This window comes from Gambusia affinis, linkage group LG11 (assembly GCF_019740435.1).
Source record: "Gambusia affinis linkage group LG11, SWU_Gaff_1.0, whole genome shotgun sequence".
NCBI lineage: Eukaryota > Metazoa > Chordata > Actinopteri > Cyprinodontiformes > Poeciliidae > Gambusia > Gambusia affinis.
In genome coordinates, this window is record NC_057878.1 from 29,405,322 (window position 1) to 29,422,654 (window position 17,333).

The following is a 17,333-nucleotide window of genomic DNA, read 5'->3' on the forward strand; positions in this document are numbered from 1 at the left end:
ATTATTATTATTAACAACGTTCTCTGTTTCAGCCTCTGTCCACTTCCAGCATTCAGCAGAGCTGGTCCAGCTGCTTTCAGCCCGAAACTTTAACTACACCCTGCAGGTAGAAACCCACTTGTCTGGTTTCTGTCCCCCAGCAGAGCAAATACTAATAAACCTCCGATCTGTGTGTGTGTGTGCGTGTGTGTGTGTGCGTGTGTGTGTGTGTGTGTGTGTGTCCAGATCTTCCCAGATGAAGGTCACCATCTCGTCGGAGTAAAGAGTCAGCGCTACATGCTAGCCTCGCTGCTCAGCTTCTTCAGACGCTGTTTTGAGGAGGAGGTGGCTGTTGCCATGGAAACGTCTAAAGAGGACGACTGACGCCTCGGAGGGTCACGACCTTTTCACGTCACTTCAGTCTTTGTGTCACATTTAAAAGGGGAAGAAGAAAAAAACACCAGAAAAGAAAAATAACCACCACCTAACAGCTGCAGCAGAACTTTAGCTCGTTAATACTGTAATTAACAATAATATTATTAGTTATTATTACTTTTCATTATTATTGTTATTCAGTTTTATTATTTCTTATTGCTGGATCATCAGAACATTCTGGTAGCGTAAGTCTCCAGAGAGCGCAGCTGGACTCTGATGATGTCATCAAACTGCGACCTGCTGCAGAAATTCTATTTTTTATTTATTTTTAACACATTTTTAAATTAAAAGTATTTATTAACATCAACAAACATGGTATCAGTATCAGATGTACTCAAATGTGAAAAAGCCGAGTCAGGTAAACAAAAAGAACAAAAACAACAAAATAAACAGAACAAAAGAAAAAGAACAAAATATAAAGAACAAAATATAAAGAACAAAAGAAAAAGAACGAGCCATCAGGGGTTTTCAAAGCTGTTAGTAAATGTAATAAATGTTTAACTTTGTGGTTTCAGGAACATCGTCACGCTCCTTCCTAAACCCGGAAAAGATTCAAGTCTTGATCATTTAAGGACGATAACAATATTAAATATTGATTACAATTTGAGCTAACAGAAATAATAATAATATTCCTGATTTTAACCTGACACTCAATCTGGATTTATAAAGTGGCGCTCTAAACACAATAAGATCCGCCTTATTTTGGACTTAATTCACTATTATATAAACCTTCGATGTGATAGAATATGAATTTATGTTCAAAGCTTTAGATTTATTTGGTATGAAAATAAATATGTTAATGTAATTAAAACACTTTACGAAGATTCAAACAGTTCAGTGTGTCGTTCAACAGTTCAAACAGTTCTTTCTGCTGCGGAGAAATTAATCTGGATTATTGCTTTGGCTGCCGGTCATGGACACCATCAGGCTCCGGCTGATCGCACCAGAACACAGGAACAGGAAGTGTTTGTCTGACCTTTGACCCTGGGCTTTACTTGCTCTTGTCAGGTTGCAACCATAAAAATCTGAAATAAACTGGAAAACCTTTCTGGTTTCGTCCGACTCCAATTATTTCCCAGTTGGTTTCTGCAAGTTGATGGTTCAAATCCATGGATGTGTTTCTGGGCAAGTTGGGAAAAGTATTCACACCCCAGGGAGTCGTTCAATAATCAATAAAATATTCACACTGGACAGGAAACTGAACCTCAGGCGATGATTTAATCAGGAAAATTTTCAATCCATTTTTTTCCATCCCTTCAACATCCCCAAAATCCTAAATTCAGTCTTTGACTAGGCCACTCCAAATCCTTAGTTGGCTTTAAATCCAGGCTGTGGCCTTCTGCTTCGACAGGAAGTGTCAGTTTGTCATGAATGTAGAGAAAATTTGACTAATTTGAATTATTTCCAGAGTGAATTTTCTTAAAAGGATCCGATTTCTATCATCACAAACAAGTGAAATTATTTTGGTAGAGATGTTGATCATAAGTAAGGGCTAATGAATCTCATCCAGTCATTAATAACTGGTGGATTAATTTAGAGAATCTCAGCCAGTTCTTCCTGCCGTCAAACTTTCTCAAGTTGATTCCAAGATGGCCGCCTGGGCAGACAGGATTCTGTTGTCACGTCCTGGAGCTTTAATGTGAAACACAGACCAGAATAAAGCCTGAACCCACCGCAGCATCTCAGTTAACTCTTGGTCTGGACTTTGACTAGGCCACTAGGACCGGAGGATCCTCCCAGTCTGCCCAGTTTGGGTCAGTGTTCCCATCACAGTGTGGAAACTGGTTCTGATCCAGGAGTAGAGCAGAACATGCCAGGTCCAAAGTTTTTAATTTTTTAATCATTTATAACCATCACCAGAGGACAATCACAATAATCCCGACCCGAACCGAACCGACTCGCCCCAGTACAGCAAAAAGAACCGGAACAAGCAAAATTACAAAATCCGTCCTAGGAGGAAAATCAACCAACCACCCAAAGGAAACAATAAGAAATGTACAAGAATCCAGGAGAATCACGGACTGAATCTCTGGGAATCTGAAAATAGATTTCTGTTCTCTGGACTCCGCTGTACAAAACTACGGCTCCCCGCGAGGGACATGCAAACACCGGAACTGCTCCCGGAAGTCCATGGAGTGATCCAGATTAGTTTGAAGAACACCACAACCTGCTTCTACCGGCGGCCTGGACCGTCCAGAACCCAAACGGCTCCACACCAGATTCATCCGTACCTGCCAGTCATATCGGAATAACACGGACTGCAGCGCCACCTCTGGAGAGCCTGAGTTGGTGCAGATTAAAAGGAAAATCCGATTAATCTGGGCTGTGGCGGCGAGCTGGACCAAAACCAGCAGCCGGGTCAGAACCAGCAGCCGGACCTTTAACTTTATTACAAAAACCACCAAGTAAATTAGCGCCTTATAATTTACCCAGAAAAATTACATTTAGTGGAAGCTAAGTATGCTAAACATTTTCAAAGTTAGCTAAAGCGCTAAGCTAAAAATTAAGCCGGTTCTGACCCAGCTCTTGGGTCCAGCTGCTGGTTCTGACCCAGCAGCTGGACCTGCTGTGTTCCAGCATAGGGAGCGCCATCAGGGCCAAAATTTAAAAAATGTCATCCCATTTTTTAATGGTTTTCTCTGAAACAAAAAAAATGTTTAACTCAGCAGGTGACTAGCCTAGACATGCTAATCGTTACCTTCTCCAATGCTTACAGGAAGTAGCTACAGCTGGGTGGGCTGTCATCTAAATTTTGGTCCAAATGTTGCCCCATACTTGACCTTTTATTTTTTATTACAAATATACAAAGAGTTGTTGGTGGAAGTGATATACTGATGCTCCTTTCAGATTTGTTTGGAAGTGACCTTTGACCTTGCAGCGGCAGCAGCTTGGTTCATGTCTGCTAAGGTGTCCAAACAGAGCTGTTCCTCTCCACTGTCGCCGTGTGCTTGCTCAGTGAAGCTGACGGCTGGCTGGGTTGTGATGGAACTGGGTCAGTCTGGAGGTTTAATTAGACCAAATTTAAACCTCGCTGCTGTCCTTCAACATCATCCGTTACTTTAACTGGTCCAGTTCTAGAGCAGCAAGCCTGTGATCGAGGAAACACTCCAGGTCTTTATAACGTGATAGAAAGCTGAAAAAGGTGGAACTTACATTAAAACTTTAAAAAAATCTAAATCTTAGTTTTCTTTTTCTATCATTTTCTCTGCTGTCTCATTCCAATATATTGGTAGATAATTATATTTTACTATCTATTGCTTGTTATGATTTCAGACAGGACAAAATGGAGCTAATCGGCTAACAGTCGAGCTAACGTTCTAATTGGCATTTGTGCACTTTGAGCTTTTTATAAATTATTTTTTAAGATAAATTTATCTGGCTGTTTAGGAAAATTTCAGTAGAAGTTCAACATCTGTGTTGAATTTTTGATTATTATATATAATAATTTATCAAGTTTAGACATTTACATTTATGCTCTTATTTTGAAAGAGATGACGTCAGTTCCGCTTTCTGTCATGTTTTTTAAGAAAAAAAAACAAACATACGGGAACGAAATAAAATGGACAAAAATATAAACAAATACAATATCTATAACAGAACATTTCAATTATGGCCAAATTAAACTGGAAGCTTTTGGTGTTTTAAGGGATAATATAATTTCAACTGAAGTTAGCACTTTAGCGTTAGCAGAAACAATGACTATGATTTGTGCGTTAGAGTTAGCGCAGCTAGCTTTTTAGCTAGCAGAGCCTGCCACTAATTATTATTATTCTTCTTATTATTAATATTTAGTCTACTGTTTTCTGACAACTGGACAACAAACTGGACCTTTGGTTCTGGAACTGGACTGGAACTGCTGACTCAGTTCAGATTCACTGCAGGAAACGGACTGTGGGATGATTATAGAATAATGAAGGTTAAAGGTCAGATCGGCCGAAGCTGAAGTTCTGATGTCATCAACTGATGGGCCCAGAATGAGAAAGTTCTGGTTTGGGTTCTGCAGCAGAACCTGCAGATGAAGCTTCACTTCTTCATCCCAGACATCCAAGGTCAGCAGAAGGTCACAGCTCAGACTGGTTCAGAAACCAGTTTGTCAGGAGGACTGTCCCTTTAAGGGCTGAAGCTAGCAGGAGGTTAACTGGATGCTAACAGCTAATGCTAATAGTTGATACTAACAGCTAATGCTAACAGCTGGGGCTAACAAGATGTGAAATCTGATGCTAACTGGATGCTAACAGGACGTTGTTTCTTCGTCAGTGCGTTGCTCCCATCGGTTTACGGTGTTGGTTTCAGGTGGAGCTCCATCTTGTTGTGCGGTGATGGCGGTGTCGCCGTCTCCATGGAGACCAGTGAGGCGGTGGTGCACGTGTTTGGTGTGGAGGGCTGCAGTCTGAAGAACCTGGAACAAACGTAGGAAGTTCTCCGTGTGCTTAGCTGGGACCGTGAGCGATCCAGAAGAAGAAGAAGTTGATGCTAGAGGCGAGGACGCCCCCTGCTGTCCCCGAGGCGTCCCGCTGTCCTTCATGTCCACATATTTATACATTCACACAACAAAGCGCTCGTTCAGGCCGGAGCAGCTCCAGCAGCTGTCACTCCTCCTCTTCCTCATCTTCATCGGGCAGCGGCAGCAGCTCCTCCTTCAGACACTCCCTGTAGAAACCGCTCAGCGCCGCGAAGAGGTGCTGGCGGCTCGCCGCCGACAGGAAGTGACCTTCATCGGGGTAGATCTGAGGAGACGAGGAGAATGCTCCTCTTTAGCCTGTTAGCTCAACATTGCTAGCAGCAGCTTGTTAGCATGTGGGGGTACCTGCATAGAGTAGTTGGCTCCGGCCTTCACCAGACTCCTGACCAGCTCAGCTGAATGCTGGAAGTGAATGTTTGCTGAAAGGAAGGAAGGAAGGAAGGAAGGAAGGAAGGAAGGAAGGAAGGAAGGAAGGAAGAAAGAAAGGAAGTAAGGAAGGAGGGAAGGAAGGAAGGAAGGAAGGAAGGAGGGAAGAAAGGAAGGAGGGAAGGAAGGAAGGAAGGAAGGAGGGAAGAAAGGAAGGAGGGAAGGAAGGAAGGAAGGAAGGAGGGAAGGAAGGAATGAAGGAGGGAAGAAAGGAAGGAAGAAAGAAAGGAAGGAAGGAGGGAAGGAAGGAAGGAGGGAAGAAAGGAAGGAGGGAAGGAAGGAAGGAAGGAAGGAAGGAAAGAAGGAAGGAGGGAAGAAAGGAAGAAAGAAAGAAAGGAAGGAAGGAAGGAAGGAAGGAGGGAAGGAAGGAAGGAGGGAAGAAAGGAAGGAGGGAAGGAAGGAAGAAGGGAAGAAAGGAAGGAGGGAAGGAAGGAAGGAAGGAAGGAAGGAAGGAAGGAAGGAAGGAAGGAAGAAAAAAAGGAAGTATGGAAGGATGGAAGGAAGGAAGGAAGGAAGGAAGGAGGGAAGAAAGGAAGGATGGAAGGAAGGAAGGAAGGAAGGAGGGAAGAAAGGAAGGAGGGAAGGAAGGAAGGAAGGAGGGAAGGAAGGAAGGAAGGAGGGAAGAAAGGAAGGAAGAAAGAAAGGAAGGAAGGAAGGAGGGAAGGAAGGAAGGAGGGAAGAAAGGAAGGAGGGAAGGAAGGAAGGAAGGAAGGAAGGAAAGAAGGAAGGAGGGAAGAAAGGAAGAAAGAAAGAAAGGAAGGAAGGAAGGAAGGAGGGAAGGAAGGAAGGAGGGAAGAAAGGAAGGAGGGAAGGAGGGAAGGAAGGAAGAAGGGAAGAAAGGAAGGAGGGAAGGAAGGAAGGAAGGAAGGAAGGAAGGAAGGAAGGAAGGAAGGAAGGAAGGAAGGAGGGAAGGACGTCAGCAGGTCTCAGAACCCGGACGGATCCATCTGAACCGCTGCATCAGCGGTTCAGATTTTTTAACCCCTTCCCTCCCAGGACTCTCACCGTCTGCCGTGGCGTGCAGCAGCAGCAGCGTCTGCTCTCGGAGCGCCTGGACGCTCTGCAGCAGGCTGGACACCTGCAGGGAGACGGGCAGACACACACACACACACACGCAGAGAAGCCCTGTAAAACACTCCTATCTGCACAGACAGGATCCATGAATATCAGGATCGCTGCAACTCTGCTGAGGTCAAAGGTCGGGAAGCTCACCTGGTATCTGCTGTCGTCCCGTACCGGCAGGCCCAGGTAGCGCTCTGAGAACGCCGACGCTGTGGAAGGAACCACAGATGGTTAGCGGTTGCTAACTGGACAGGAAACGGAATCTGAGGCTGAAACCTTCAGCTTGTTTCAAATCATTTCTGTTTTCAGAAAAACTTGAGCTGAGAGTCCGAGTTCAGGTCCAGTGTTTATTATTCTCCCCTGATATGGAGCAACTTTTTGTGTATTATAGTGTCCGACAGCTGCTAACACTGAGCTAATACGCTGCCAACACTGAGCTAATACGCTGCCAACACTGAGCTAATACGCTGCTAACACTGAGCTAATACGCTGCTAACACTGAGCTAATACGCTGCTAACACTGAGCTAATACGCTGCTAACACTGAGCTAATACGCTGCTAACACTGAGCTAATACGCTGCTAACACTGAGCTAATACGCTGCTAACACTGAGCTAATACGCTGCTAACACTGAGCTAATACGCTGCTAACGCACAGCTAACATAAGAATTATGCAAACTCCAAAACACAAACAGAAAAAATAAATTACATAGATTTTATTGAGCTCCAAATTTTAACCCAATTCATTGTGTTTTATATTTTGTAACATACCATGCTAAAAAATTTTAAATATTGTGAGTGACGTTCCCGTCTGAGAGCTGCTGACTCACCATAGAGCCTCCAGTCGGTGACGGGCGACATGGCGGCGGCGCATTTCACCAGGCTGTCTGTCGACTTCAGCATCATCAGCGCCAAGTAGCCGCCGTAGCCCTGAACACGACAAACTGGTGAGTCCAAGCTGAGAGGAAGTGATGTCAGCATCTACTGCTTCCTGTCTGCTCACCTGTCCAAACACGGCGATGCGCGAGCGATCGATGTAGGAGAACTTCATCATGAACCTGCAGGAAAACATGGCCGACATCCTGAACGTCCAAACTTTATTTTTCACTACAAGCTGCAGGACACTGAACTTTTATTTTTCCTTTCATTTAAGTTTCAATTTCCAGCAGTTTTAATAAACTCAAGAAGACAATAAAACTATTTGAAATGATTAAAATCTGACATGTAAGAAGACAAACTGATGATTTTAACCAGTAAAGGTTAATAAAAGCCTGCAGGGTTTTAGCGGCGCAGCAGCAGCACTCACTCCAGCGCCGCGATCTGGTCCTGGACGTCCACCGTGCCCAGCCTCTGGTGCACCTCATGCAGGATCCGCTGGCCCTGGAAGCCGCTGCCCCGGCCGTCCAGCCGGGCCACGATGACGCCGTCCGAGCTGACCAGCACCGAGTCCCAGCCCAGGGAGAAACGCTCGCTCACCGCCTGGCCACCAGGGGCGCTGTCACTGCACACACCACACAGCACGTCAACTTCCTGCCACACAGCACGTCAGGGTCAACCATGGGTCAACCGAACTAATCATCTGATTGGTCAACAAGAGCTCCAGAATTAAACCTTTAAACTGTGAAGTACCTCAATTGTTTATAAGACGAATTCATTACTCAGCATCAGAGAAGAGCAGTGGTGCTGCGTCCTGATTGGTCGGTACTCACATGACCAGCAGCAGGCCGTACTGACGCAACGGAGAGAAGTCTGGAGGGAAACAGATCTGCAGCGGGAAATCTGGGAACATAAAGGAGGCATCAGACTGGACAGCAGCTAGCACCTTGCAGCTAGCAACCTGGAGCTAGCTTCCTGTTGCTAGCAACCTGCAGCTAGCAACCTGGAGCTAGCTTCCCGTTGCTAGCAACCTGCAGTTAGCAACCTGGAGCTAGCTTCCCGTTTCTAGCAACCTGCAGTTAGCAACCTGAAGCTAGCTTCCCGTTGCTAGCAACCTGCAGTTAGCAACCTGGAGCTAGCTTCCCGTTGCTAGCAACCTGCAGCTAGCAACCTGGAGCTAGCTTCCCGTTGCTAGCAACCTGCAGCTAGCAACCTGGAGCTAGCTTCCTGTTGCTAGCTACCTGCAGCTAGCAACCAGGAGCTAGCTTCCTGTTGCTAGCAACCTGCAGCTAGCTTCCTGTTGCTAGCAACCTGCAGCTAGCAACCTGCAGCTGGCTTCCTGTTGCTAGCAACCTGCAGCTAGCTTCCTGTTGTTAGCAACCTGCAGCTAGCTTCCTGTTGTTAGCAACCTGCAGCTAGCTTCCTGTTGCTAGCAACCTGCAGTTAGCAACCTGGAGCTAGCTTCCTGTTGCTAGCAACCTGCAGCTAGCAACCTGGAGCTAGCTTCCTGTTGCTAGCTACCTGCAGCTAGCAACCTGGAGCTAGCTTCCTGTTGCTAGCAACTTGCAGCTAGCAACCTTGAGCAATGCTTCCTGTTGCTAGCAACCTGCAGCTAGCAACCTGGAGCTAGCTTCCTGTTGCTAGCAACCTGCAGCTAGCAACCTGGAGCTAGCTTCCTGTTGCTAGCAACCTGCAGCTAGCAACCTGGAGCTAGCTTCCTGTTGCTAGCAACCTGCAGCTAGCAACCTGGAGCTAGCTTCCTGTTGCTAGCAACCTGCAGCTAGCTTCCTGTTGCTAGCAACCTGCAGCTAGCAACCTGGAGCTAGCTTCCCGTTGCTAGCAACTTGCAGCTAGCAACCTGGAGCTAGCTTCCTGTTGCTAGCAACCTGCAGTTAGCAACCTGGAGCTAGCAACCTGCAGTTAGCTTCCTGTTGCTAGCAACCTGCAGTAGCAAAGCACTCTGTCCTCACCGAAAGGCTCGACCCGGACGGTTTGGTACTCCTTCTTCTGGATCCGTTTGTACTTCAAAACCGCCTTGAGCACTGAGTTGTTCTCCAGGATATAGTAATCTGAGGAGGAATAAGACAAATTAAATTGATGGTAATCTGGAGCAGAGCAACAGTTTGTCTGGTGGAGAACGGAAACCAAATGAAGTATAATCATGCATTTACTCCTGTCTGAAAGGGACAGTGCATATTAATCCCATGCCAATGTTAGCTAAACGGTTAAAGGAAGAAAAGTAAAACCACATGACAAAAACAACAGGCAGTGAGCTGCAGCAGTGAGCTGCAGCAGCTAGCAGAGCGTTAGCTTACTGGAGTTATTGAGGCTGTGGAGGATCACAGTCGGAGCTTCAGGACCTGCAGGAGGAAAACAGCAGCAGGTTGAGAAACGCTGGCTGCTGATTGGCTGACAGGAGAACAAACAAAATACTGTTCATGGTTAACATTACAGTTACACTGCAGCCGCCTGTCTGACCAGAACCGGAACCAGGTCCAGTTCTTAACAACATGAGGGAGAACTTTGGACCGGAGAGGCACCGTCTGTCCAGATCACAGCGGATCAGTTCTGATGAGGAACCGTGATGGACCGGGTCGAACAGTGACCCAGAGAGGATCTACTGCAGGACCAGCTGTCTGTTCTGTTTGTGTACTGGAAGCTGAACCAGAACCACAACTCTATCAGTTTGGGCCAAACCAACCCATCAGAACCCAGTCTGTTGCTCTAACTGGACCTCACTCCACCAGAACCACTCCTGAAGTGGGCCTACCTTGGCAGTGCAGCAGCAGATTCTGGTTGGATGGGCTGAGGTCGGCGCTGAAGTAAAGGCAGTTGGTTCTGTGAAGGTCACAGGTCAGGCATCGCCGTGGAAACAGACCCACTGTTTTAACGCTGAACAGAGTAAGGACAATAAAACAATCAGCCGGTCCAAACCGGTTACCGGGTCAAACAGAACCGCTTTCTGGAAATGTTTAGAGAGGCCGACCTGTAGAGTTGTCGTTGCCGTGGCGACCCTTCAGTACTCAGGAAGTAACTGTAAAGAGACAGGAAGCAGTCAGTCCGGTTCTGATTTAATCAGTTTACTCTGTTCCAGAACCAGTGAGGTTCTAACAGGTTCTAGGTCAGAGCCAACCTTGCGGTACTCACAGGTTCTGGTTGGGCTCGTCGTAGGCCAGGATCTGGGTCACCTCCCAGTTCCCAGAGGTCAGGTGTCTGACCTCGTTCTGATCCGCCCTAAACTGGAGCGACACAGCAGCGGTTGGGGTTACCATGGCAACCGGAGGCTGTGGGCGTGTTAGTGCATGTGTGGGCGGAGCCTGACCTGCGTGGTGAACATGGCGATGTGGTGGAACTCGCCCCTTCCACCCTGCTTCACCGGGACGGTCAGAAAGAACCGGGACCCGTCCCTGGAGAACACGGGCTGCTGGTTCTGGAGAGACGAGATGGAACCGGCTTCTAGCTTAGCGCTTTAGCTAACTTTGAAAATGTTTAGCGCATTAGCTTACATGGATTCTAAAGAGCTAATTTTCTTGATTGTTTTGTAAAGTCAGATGCTAACCAGGTTCGCGTTGATGCTACGCATGGCTGTAGAAACAGGAAGTAGAAGTTGCTAGCTAGCATGTAGCAGAGAGAGTCCTGCCCAGCTGGAGGGTTTGAAATGTTTCAGGTTGGTTCCTATTTATAAATATCAGCCCACTTCAAATTATTAACGAAACTTAAGGCAGCTAATTATGTAACCTAGATGAAGATTCTAAACATTATATAAAGTTAGCTGGATAAACATCCTAGGACAGTCTAACATTGAGCACTACCAGAATCCAGCCACTCCACATCTGTATCAAGTGTCCGCCGCGGGGTCGCCTGCATCGCCTCCACCAGAACCAAAGTGGAGCTCCGCGAACTTCTGGGCTTCCTTCGCGTCTGTGAACATTGTTTCTGTTCCTCTGAAAGTCACTCTCAGCATTGCGGGATATAAAAGTCCATACCGAACTCCCGGGTGGCCCAGAAGAAGAGCTCTGACCCCGTTAAATGCAGCTCTGCGTTTCGCGATCTCGGGGGTGAAGTCAGGAAAGATGTGGATCTTCTGTCCGCGGTAGGCGAGGTCTCTGAGTCATGGCCTTCCGGAGGATCATTGTAACGTCGCGGTAATAATGGAGTCTCACCACCAACACCCGAGGAGGTTCCGTGTCGTCTGGGCGTTTTCGTAGGGCTCTATGACCGCGGTCCACCAGCGGTAAGTCATCCAGTCAGCACGTCTTTCAGCAGCTGTGAGGCGAATCCATTCAATTCTGCCCCTTCTCTTAACATTGCAATGTTGAGGACCCGTTTGACTGTCACTAGTTAATCTCGGCTCGTTTTGTTTTTAAGTTTAAGATCCATATATTTTCCTGTTAGCTGATTCGTTTCTGTGCGTAGACGTTTTATCTCAGACTCCAGCTTGGTTATGGCGTCTGCTGACTGTGTGGCCGCTCGTTCCAGTTCACCAATGGATGCGCCATGTTGGTCGTTGGTCGTTTCAGGACGTGAATAGCATTTTGAGTCTCGGTCTTGAGGGTGAGGAGTTCTCCTCTAATAGTGGCGACACCTCTTCGATGCGAGTGTCAATTGTCTGACAAATTTCGGACTTGGTGGCTTGTAGCTCTGTGAAGAGAGAATTTATAGCATCTAGAATGGTAGCATTAGCCATCGGGTAGCTACCTTCAGGCGAGTCCGGGGCGGCTGGGCCGGGTGTTACAGATTAACTGGTGGCTAAATTAACTGGTGACTAAATTAAATGGTGACTAAATTAACTGGTGGCTAAATTATGTTGCTTTTTTTTTTTTTACATTAATCTGCAAAATCACAAAAACAGATAAATTACACAGAAGAGCCATAGGATTAAAAATAAAATATTTAAAAATATCGACTGACTGTTGTTTTTCACATCTCCCTCATAAACTGGGCCGGATTTTAGCAGGGGCTTACCGGGGCTGCAGCTCGGGGCCCCGGCATTTCGGGGGCCCCGAAGGATGTTTTATATTTTTGTGAATAGATAGTGTCAGAATTTAATCAATGACTGCATGATTTTGACAGCACCGATGGAAAAATGTTCCAGTTTGTTCTGGCAAACGTCCATCTTGAATGCTTGCTTGTTATTGGTCCACTTTTGACGCATCTTACGCATTGGGGAGGAGGAGCGTCAAGGGAATATTATTTTACAATGGCGGACAACAGGAAATATGACAGCGGAGCGCAGAAAAGAAGGAAGAGAAAAGAAAAAGAGCATCGCGCCAAAGAGGCGACAATCAAAATGCCTAAACTGACAGGCTTTTTTAAACCTGTTAGCGGAGATGGAGCAGAAACATCATTATCCCCGCTCCTCAAACCCTTAGCTATGCTAACACCGGCACTAAGATCCCGCCAGAACCTTTAACCGTGACTGAGTCGGTGGCTGGACTGGCGTCTGTGGAGTCAGAGTCGGTGGAAGCGGGATCTCCAAATCTCACTTTAAACGCAAGATGTTAAATGGTGAGTACATCGAAAGACCGTGGCTGCTCTACTCTCCATCCACCGGAGCTGCATTTTGTTTTGCATGCCGCATTTTCAGCAATGCTAATACTCAGTCAAACTTTGAAACTGGTTTCAGTGACTGGAAGCACGCAACTGAACGCAAATGCCTAAACTTTAAAAAATCCTTCAGAGGGCAGCACTTTGGACTTACCTGGGTCAGGATATTTTCTGAAAACTACAGTATGCCTGATCTCTTTTTTCCAGAAGATATTGTTTATATCCATGTTCTGTCTGACTGGCAGAGAAGCACTTTTTTGACATTTATTTCCTCCACTATTTACCAAGAACTTTAAAACCAAAGAAAAAGTTTGAGTTTTGATATATTCCACTTGTACTTATATGAACTTGTAAATGCTGGGGATATTTGTATAAATATTGTTTTACTCGCTTTGCTTTGTAAAAGTATATTTGAGCATTGCATTTCTTGCACTCAATCTGTCTTATAGTTTGTGTTGAAGTCCAGGCAACAATAACTATTCAGTGATTTTATTTTGTGATGCTAGCATCATATTCTAGTTTCAACCCCAACATGTGGTTTAGTCTTTCTAGAAAAGAGTTCAGAGTTGTTTGTAGTTTGTGACAACTGGCTTATTAAAGTTGTAAGTTGTCAAAACTTACTGTCTGGTCATTTTCTGCTCATCCTCTAAAACAAAACAAACACATACAATATATATATATATATATATATATATATATATATATAGTCAAAAAAAAAAATTATATATATATATATATATATATATATATATATATATATATATATATATATATATATATGTGGTGGATAAACAACAGAGGAAAGCCGTTGTGGTGGATGTGGCAATACCAAGTGACTGCAACATCAGGAAAAAGGAGCATGAGAAACTAGAAAAATACCAGGGCCTAAGGGAGGAACTGGAGAGGGCCTGGAAGGTGAAGACCACAGTGGTGCCTGTGGTCATCGGGACCCTCGGGGCAGTCACCCCCAAACTGGAACAGTGGCTACAAGAGATCCCAGGAACAACATCAGACATCTCAGTCCAGAAATGTGCAGTCCTAGGCACAGCCAAGATACTGCGCAGAACCCTCAAGCTCCCAGGCCTCTGGTAGAGGACCCGAGCTAAGAGGAAGAAGAATCACCACCCGCGGTGGGTGAGAAGGGAAATTTTTTTATTTTTTATTTTTTGACTCTAGCCCAGGGGCCCCCATCCTCCTAAATCCGGCCCTGCTCATAAATAAATAATAAATTACATTTTGAAAACTGTTTGATATTTATACTTACAAGACTTTGATATAAGGCTGCTATGGAAAGAGTTTAAATCCAAAGGCCCCTTATCTTTGAGAAATGAAGAGTAGATTTTTCCAAAGCACAGTCAAACACTTTCTTGTAAATTAACGGATTATTTCAGGTGGCTAAAATATTTGGTTCCCCCCTCATAACTTTGTCAAATAGAGTAAGTATTACCAAATTCATAGGATTTGTTTTTGATGATGAGAGGAATAAGCACAATAAAATATTTTCTGGTAAGTTAATTTGTTCCCATTTTATGGAGGGGGAACAGATTATTTCAGGCAGCTGAAATATCCAATCTCTCCTCTCCTCCTCCCATAACTTTGGGGAATAAAGAGCAACTGTTTCCAAATTCTCAAAAATTGTTATGTGTGGTAGAATGTAGTATACTAGAAATTTCCTCAATCCAGTAATCTGTCATATTTTACATTAGAACAAGATTTACCAGAAAGTCTAAACTCTCATCTTTTCAGGAAGTCTTAATTTTTGTGTCTTGCTATCAGCCAGTTACCATCCTCTTATATCAGCAATGAAGAATTATAAATACACACAACGTGTTGGAAAATTGTGTTTGGTGACTGACTTTTATTTCTGTCAAGCTGAAGTGACAAAAGTTGAAGAAAGACCGATTCTCTTGGCGTTTAAAATAACACAAAACAGCGTAAAAAGACCTCGTTTATTTAATTACTTTACAATTTTGTAAACAAGACCTGCCGATTAAACTGAATGTTACAACCTTGACATGATTATATGAATTGTTTTACCGAGAAATCGATCAGAAGCGCCATGAAAATGTTCAGATCCGCCTTTCTGGCTGCAATGCGCGCTCCCGACACAGGGGGACAGAATTTCACACAAGACCGTCACTAGTTAATCTTACTGCGGCTCGTTTTGTTTTTAAGTTTATTTCCCCTCGTCACCAGCCTGCAAACTGGTTCCCAGTAGAGAACACAGACTAATCCTGTAGATATGGATCATAATCTGTTGGTAACTGACAGTAATGTAGGAACGTTTATTATTAGCATTTTGGCTCGTCAATTTAGATATCACCACCAAATACAACATTGGCTGTTAACTTTATATCATTTAGATGAGATTTTATTGCAGTATAACTTATCGACATTACTTGATATTCCTCTTTATATTAAACACCACAAGCAACACCATCAGGTATGTGATTTAAATTTTATTAAATATGATGACAACAACCTCATTGTTTGTAGCTAAAAAAAAAAGAAGAAAGTTCAGAAACAGTTCGGTTTCCTTGCAGGATCTGATCCAGAAACACACACTGGGCTAGAAGGGTTAATAAATCACATTACAGGAACTAGAGAGTCAATTTCAATGTTTTACTGATCAGAGCTGGTTACAAAAAGCAGAAACTGAGGTTTACATTGAGGCTGTTCATGTTCATTTCATGAGATGAAATTAATTTATTCTGGTGAACCTGAATGTGATTGTCCTGTTACTCATTGTTCTGGTTCTGACCCAATGTGGTGTTTTTGAAGCGAACTCAACGCTGCTCTGTAGAAACTTGTTTTGAAACATAATTTTCACCTGCAACATTAAACATATTTGCTTCAAATGGGAATTTTAGTGAAGTTTTGCAAACAGTTTTGTCACACAAGTAGCATTTTTCAACAGGCATCAACACAGCCACCTACAATTTAGAAACATCTGCAGTGCACAGAGGTTTCAACCAGTTAATTTAGCCACCAGTTAATCTGTAACACGGTTCTTTCGCTTTCTTGTCCTTGTTGGAAGCATGCATCCTCAAATTTGCTTTCATCATGTCCTGGTGCAGTTAAATGAAGTCTAGACTTTTCTCTCTCCCAACCTATAGTATATTTGTCCAAATGTCGATTTAGTACCAAAAATATTTCTAAATTTGCAGGAGCTCTAGGGAAACGCTGCTTACTTCTCCATTGCTCACTAGCGCCCCCCCGAAATTACTTTTTTGTCATATGACAAAAAGTCATACGACAAAACATGTTATTTTTTTTGTTGTTGTTTTTTTTTTCCCCTCCAGGGTTTTTTTGTGGCTCTAGTGTCCCTTATATGACAGCAGGCTGACGGGAAAGGGGGAGGGAGAGGGGGGAAGACATGCGGCAAATGTCGCCGGTCTGGGAATCGAACCCGCGACGGCCGCGTCAAGGACTCCGAATGTGGGTTGCGCTGTACCCTACGCCACCACAGCACACCCAAACATGTTTTTGTTTTTTTTGCAATTATTATGACTTTATGCATGTAATTAATTTTTTTCTTAGTCATGTATTTCAGCATTAGCTGACTAATGTTTATGATTAGTGCTTGGGGTTAGCGCAGCTAGCTTTCTAGCTGGTGGTGCCCCCTAGTGTTGGTTCTCTGAATGTGAGCTTATTGGACGCCGTAGGTTGTAATTTTCATTGCTACCACCAGGGGCAGGTTTCTGTTTTTAGACACTGTTCCTGCAGCAGGTCATTTCCTCCACAGAGGCTAACAGAGGAGGTTATAACTTCAAGCTTCAGTTTCTACTGTAAATATGAATGATTCTCAGAAATAATAGAAAACTGAATCAGCTTTTTAATGATGATGATGATGAAGGTTTACCTGCTTGGACAGCCACAGCTCCGAGCTTTCCTCATGTCTCTGCAACACAAAGAGCACAAGGTCAGCCCCTTCACAATAAAAGCCTTTCCGATTGGTTTGTTTTATCAGTGCAGTCAAAGGCATTCTCTAGGACCAGAACCGCCTGGCCCAGTTACGTAGCTCTGTTGCTAACTTTATTGCCACATTCAGCAACTTTTCAGACACTAGAAAGACTTTGTCCAAAAGCATCTAACTACAAACCTGAACATCTGGACGCTGGTTCTGATCAGGGGCCCTCTGACGGCTTCAGCACATTTTATTTGAAGGTGTCAGAGTACTGGGGTGTGCTACATTGTTAAACCAAGACTCATCAGCTCTGCAGCAGTCAGCGCTGGTTCTGATCAGATACGAGCGGATTCTGGAGTTTGTCTACAGCGTGTGGTGTGGCGTGAGGAGGGGACGCACCATGACGCAGGCTCCGGTGGTGGTGTCACACACCGTCAGGATGGAGACGTTCTGGGCCCGGTTCAGCCAGCGCACCGCCGTCCGGGTCTTACTGATCCACTTCACCATGCTCACATAATGCTCCCTAGGAGAACAACACCATTACCATCTGCTGCTGCTCAGCGGCCTAGTTAAAGTCTCTGCTCAGAGGACAATCAGTGATTTTCTGCTGCCGCCCCCTGCTGGTCATGAGCAGTGAGT

The 17,333-nt window shown here is 44.8% G+C and overlaps 2 protein-coding genes across 4 annotated transcripts in view; one reads left to right on the forward strand and one right to left on the reverse strand.

Annotated features, from left to right (window-relative positions):
* The window catches only part of LOC122840297 (inactive dipeptidyl peptidase 10-like), a 44,228-nt gene extending 43,566 nt beyond the window's left edge, over positions 1–662 (forward strand). The window contains exons 25-26 of one of the 2 annotated variants that reach the window (XM_044132570.1): positions 33–106; positions 226–662. In XM_044132570.1, coding sequence (XP_043988505.1) covers positions 33–106; positions 226–363 — 212 coding nt within the window. In that variant the 3' untranslated portion in view covers positions 364–662. The remainder of the gene's footprint in view (positions 1–32; positions 107–225) is intronic. The other variant, XM_044132571.1, reaches the window with a different exon arrangement.
* A 951-nt stretch (positions 663–1,613) lies between these two features.
* Positions 1,614–17,333, reverse strand: part of LOC122840296 (inactive dipeptidyl peptidase 10-like) — an 85,699-nt gene continuing 69,979 nt past the window's right edge. For both annotated transcript variants that reach the window (XM_044132568.1, XM_044132569.1), the window contains exons 11-26: positions 17,094–17,217; positions 16,650–16,688; positions 10,563–10,670; positions 10,388–10,479; positions 10,227–10,274; positions 10,011–10,132; positions 9,556–9,600; positions 9,211–9,309; positions 8,074–8,143; positions 7,671–7,865; positions 7,368–7,422; positions 7,195–7,294; positions 6,515–6,573; positions 6,308–6,380; positions 5,222–5,295; positions 1,614–5,141 (exon numbers count right to left, since the gene is read on the reverse strand). In XM_044132568.1, coding sequence (XP_043988503.1) covers positions 5,004–5,141; positions 5,222–5,295; positions 6,308–6,380; positions 6,515–6,573; positions 7,195–7,294; positions 7,368–7,422; positions 7,671–7,865; positions 8,074–8,143; positions 9,211–9,309; positions 9,556–9,600; positions 10,011–10,132; positions 10,227–10,274; positions 10,388–10,479; positions 10,563–10,670; positions 16,650–16,688; positions 17,094–17,217 — 1,441 coding nt within the window. In that variant the 3' untranslated portion in view covers positions 1,614–5,003. The remainder of the gene's footprint in view (positions 5,142–5,221; positions 5,296–6,307; positions 6,381–6,514; positions 6,574–7,194; positions 7,295–7,367; positions 7,423–7,670; positions 7,866–8,073; positions 8,144–9,210; positions 9,310–9,555; positions 9,601–10,010; positions 10,133–10,226; positions 10,275–10,387; positions 10,480–10,562; positions 10,671–16,649; positions 16,689–17,093; positions 17,218–17,333) is intronic.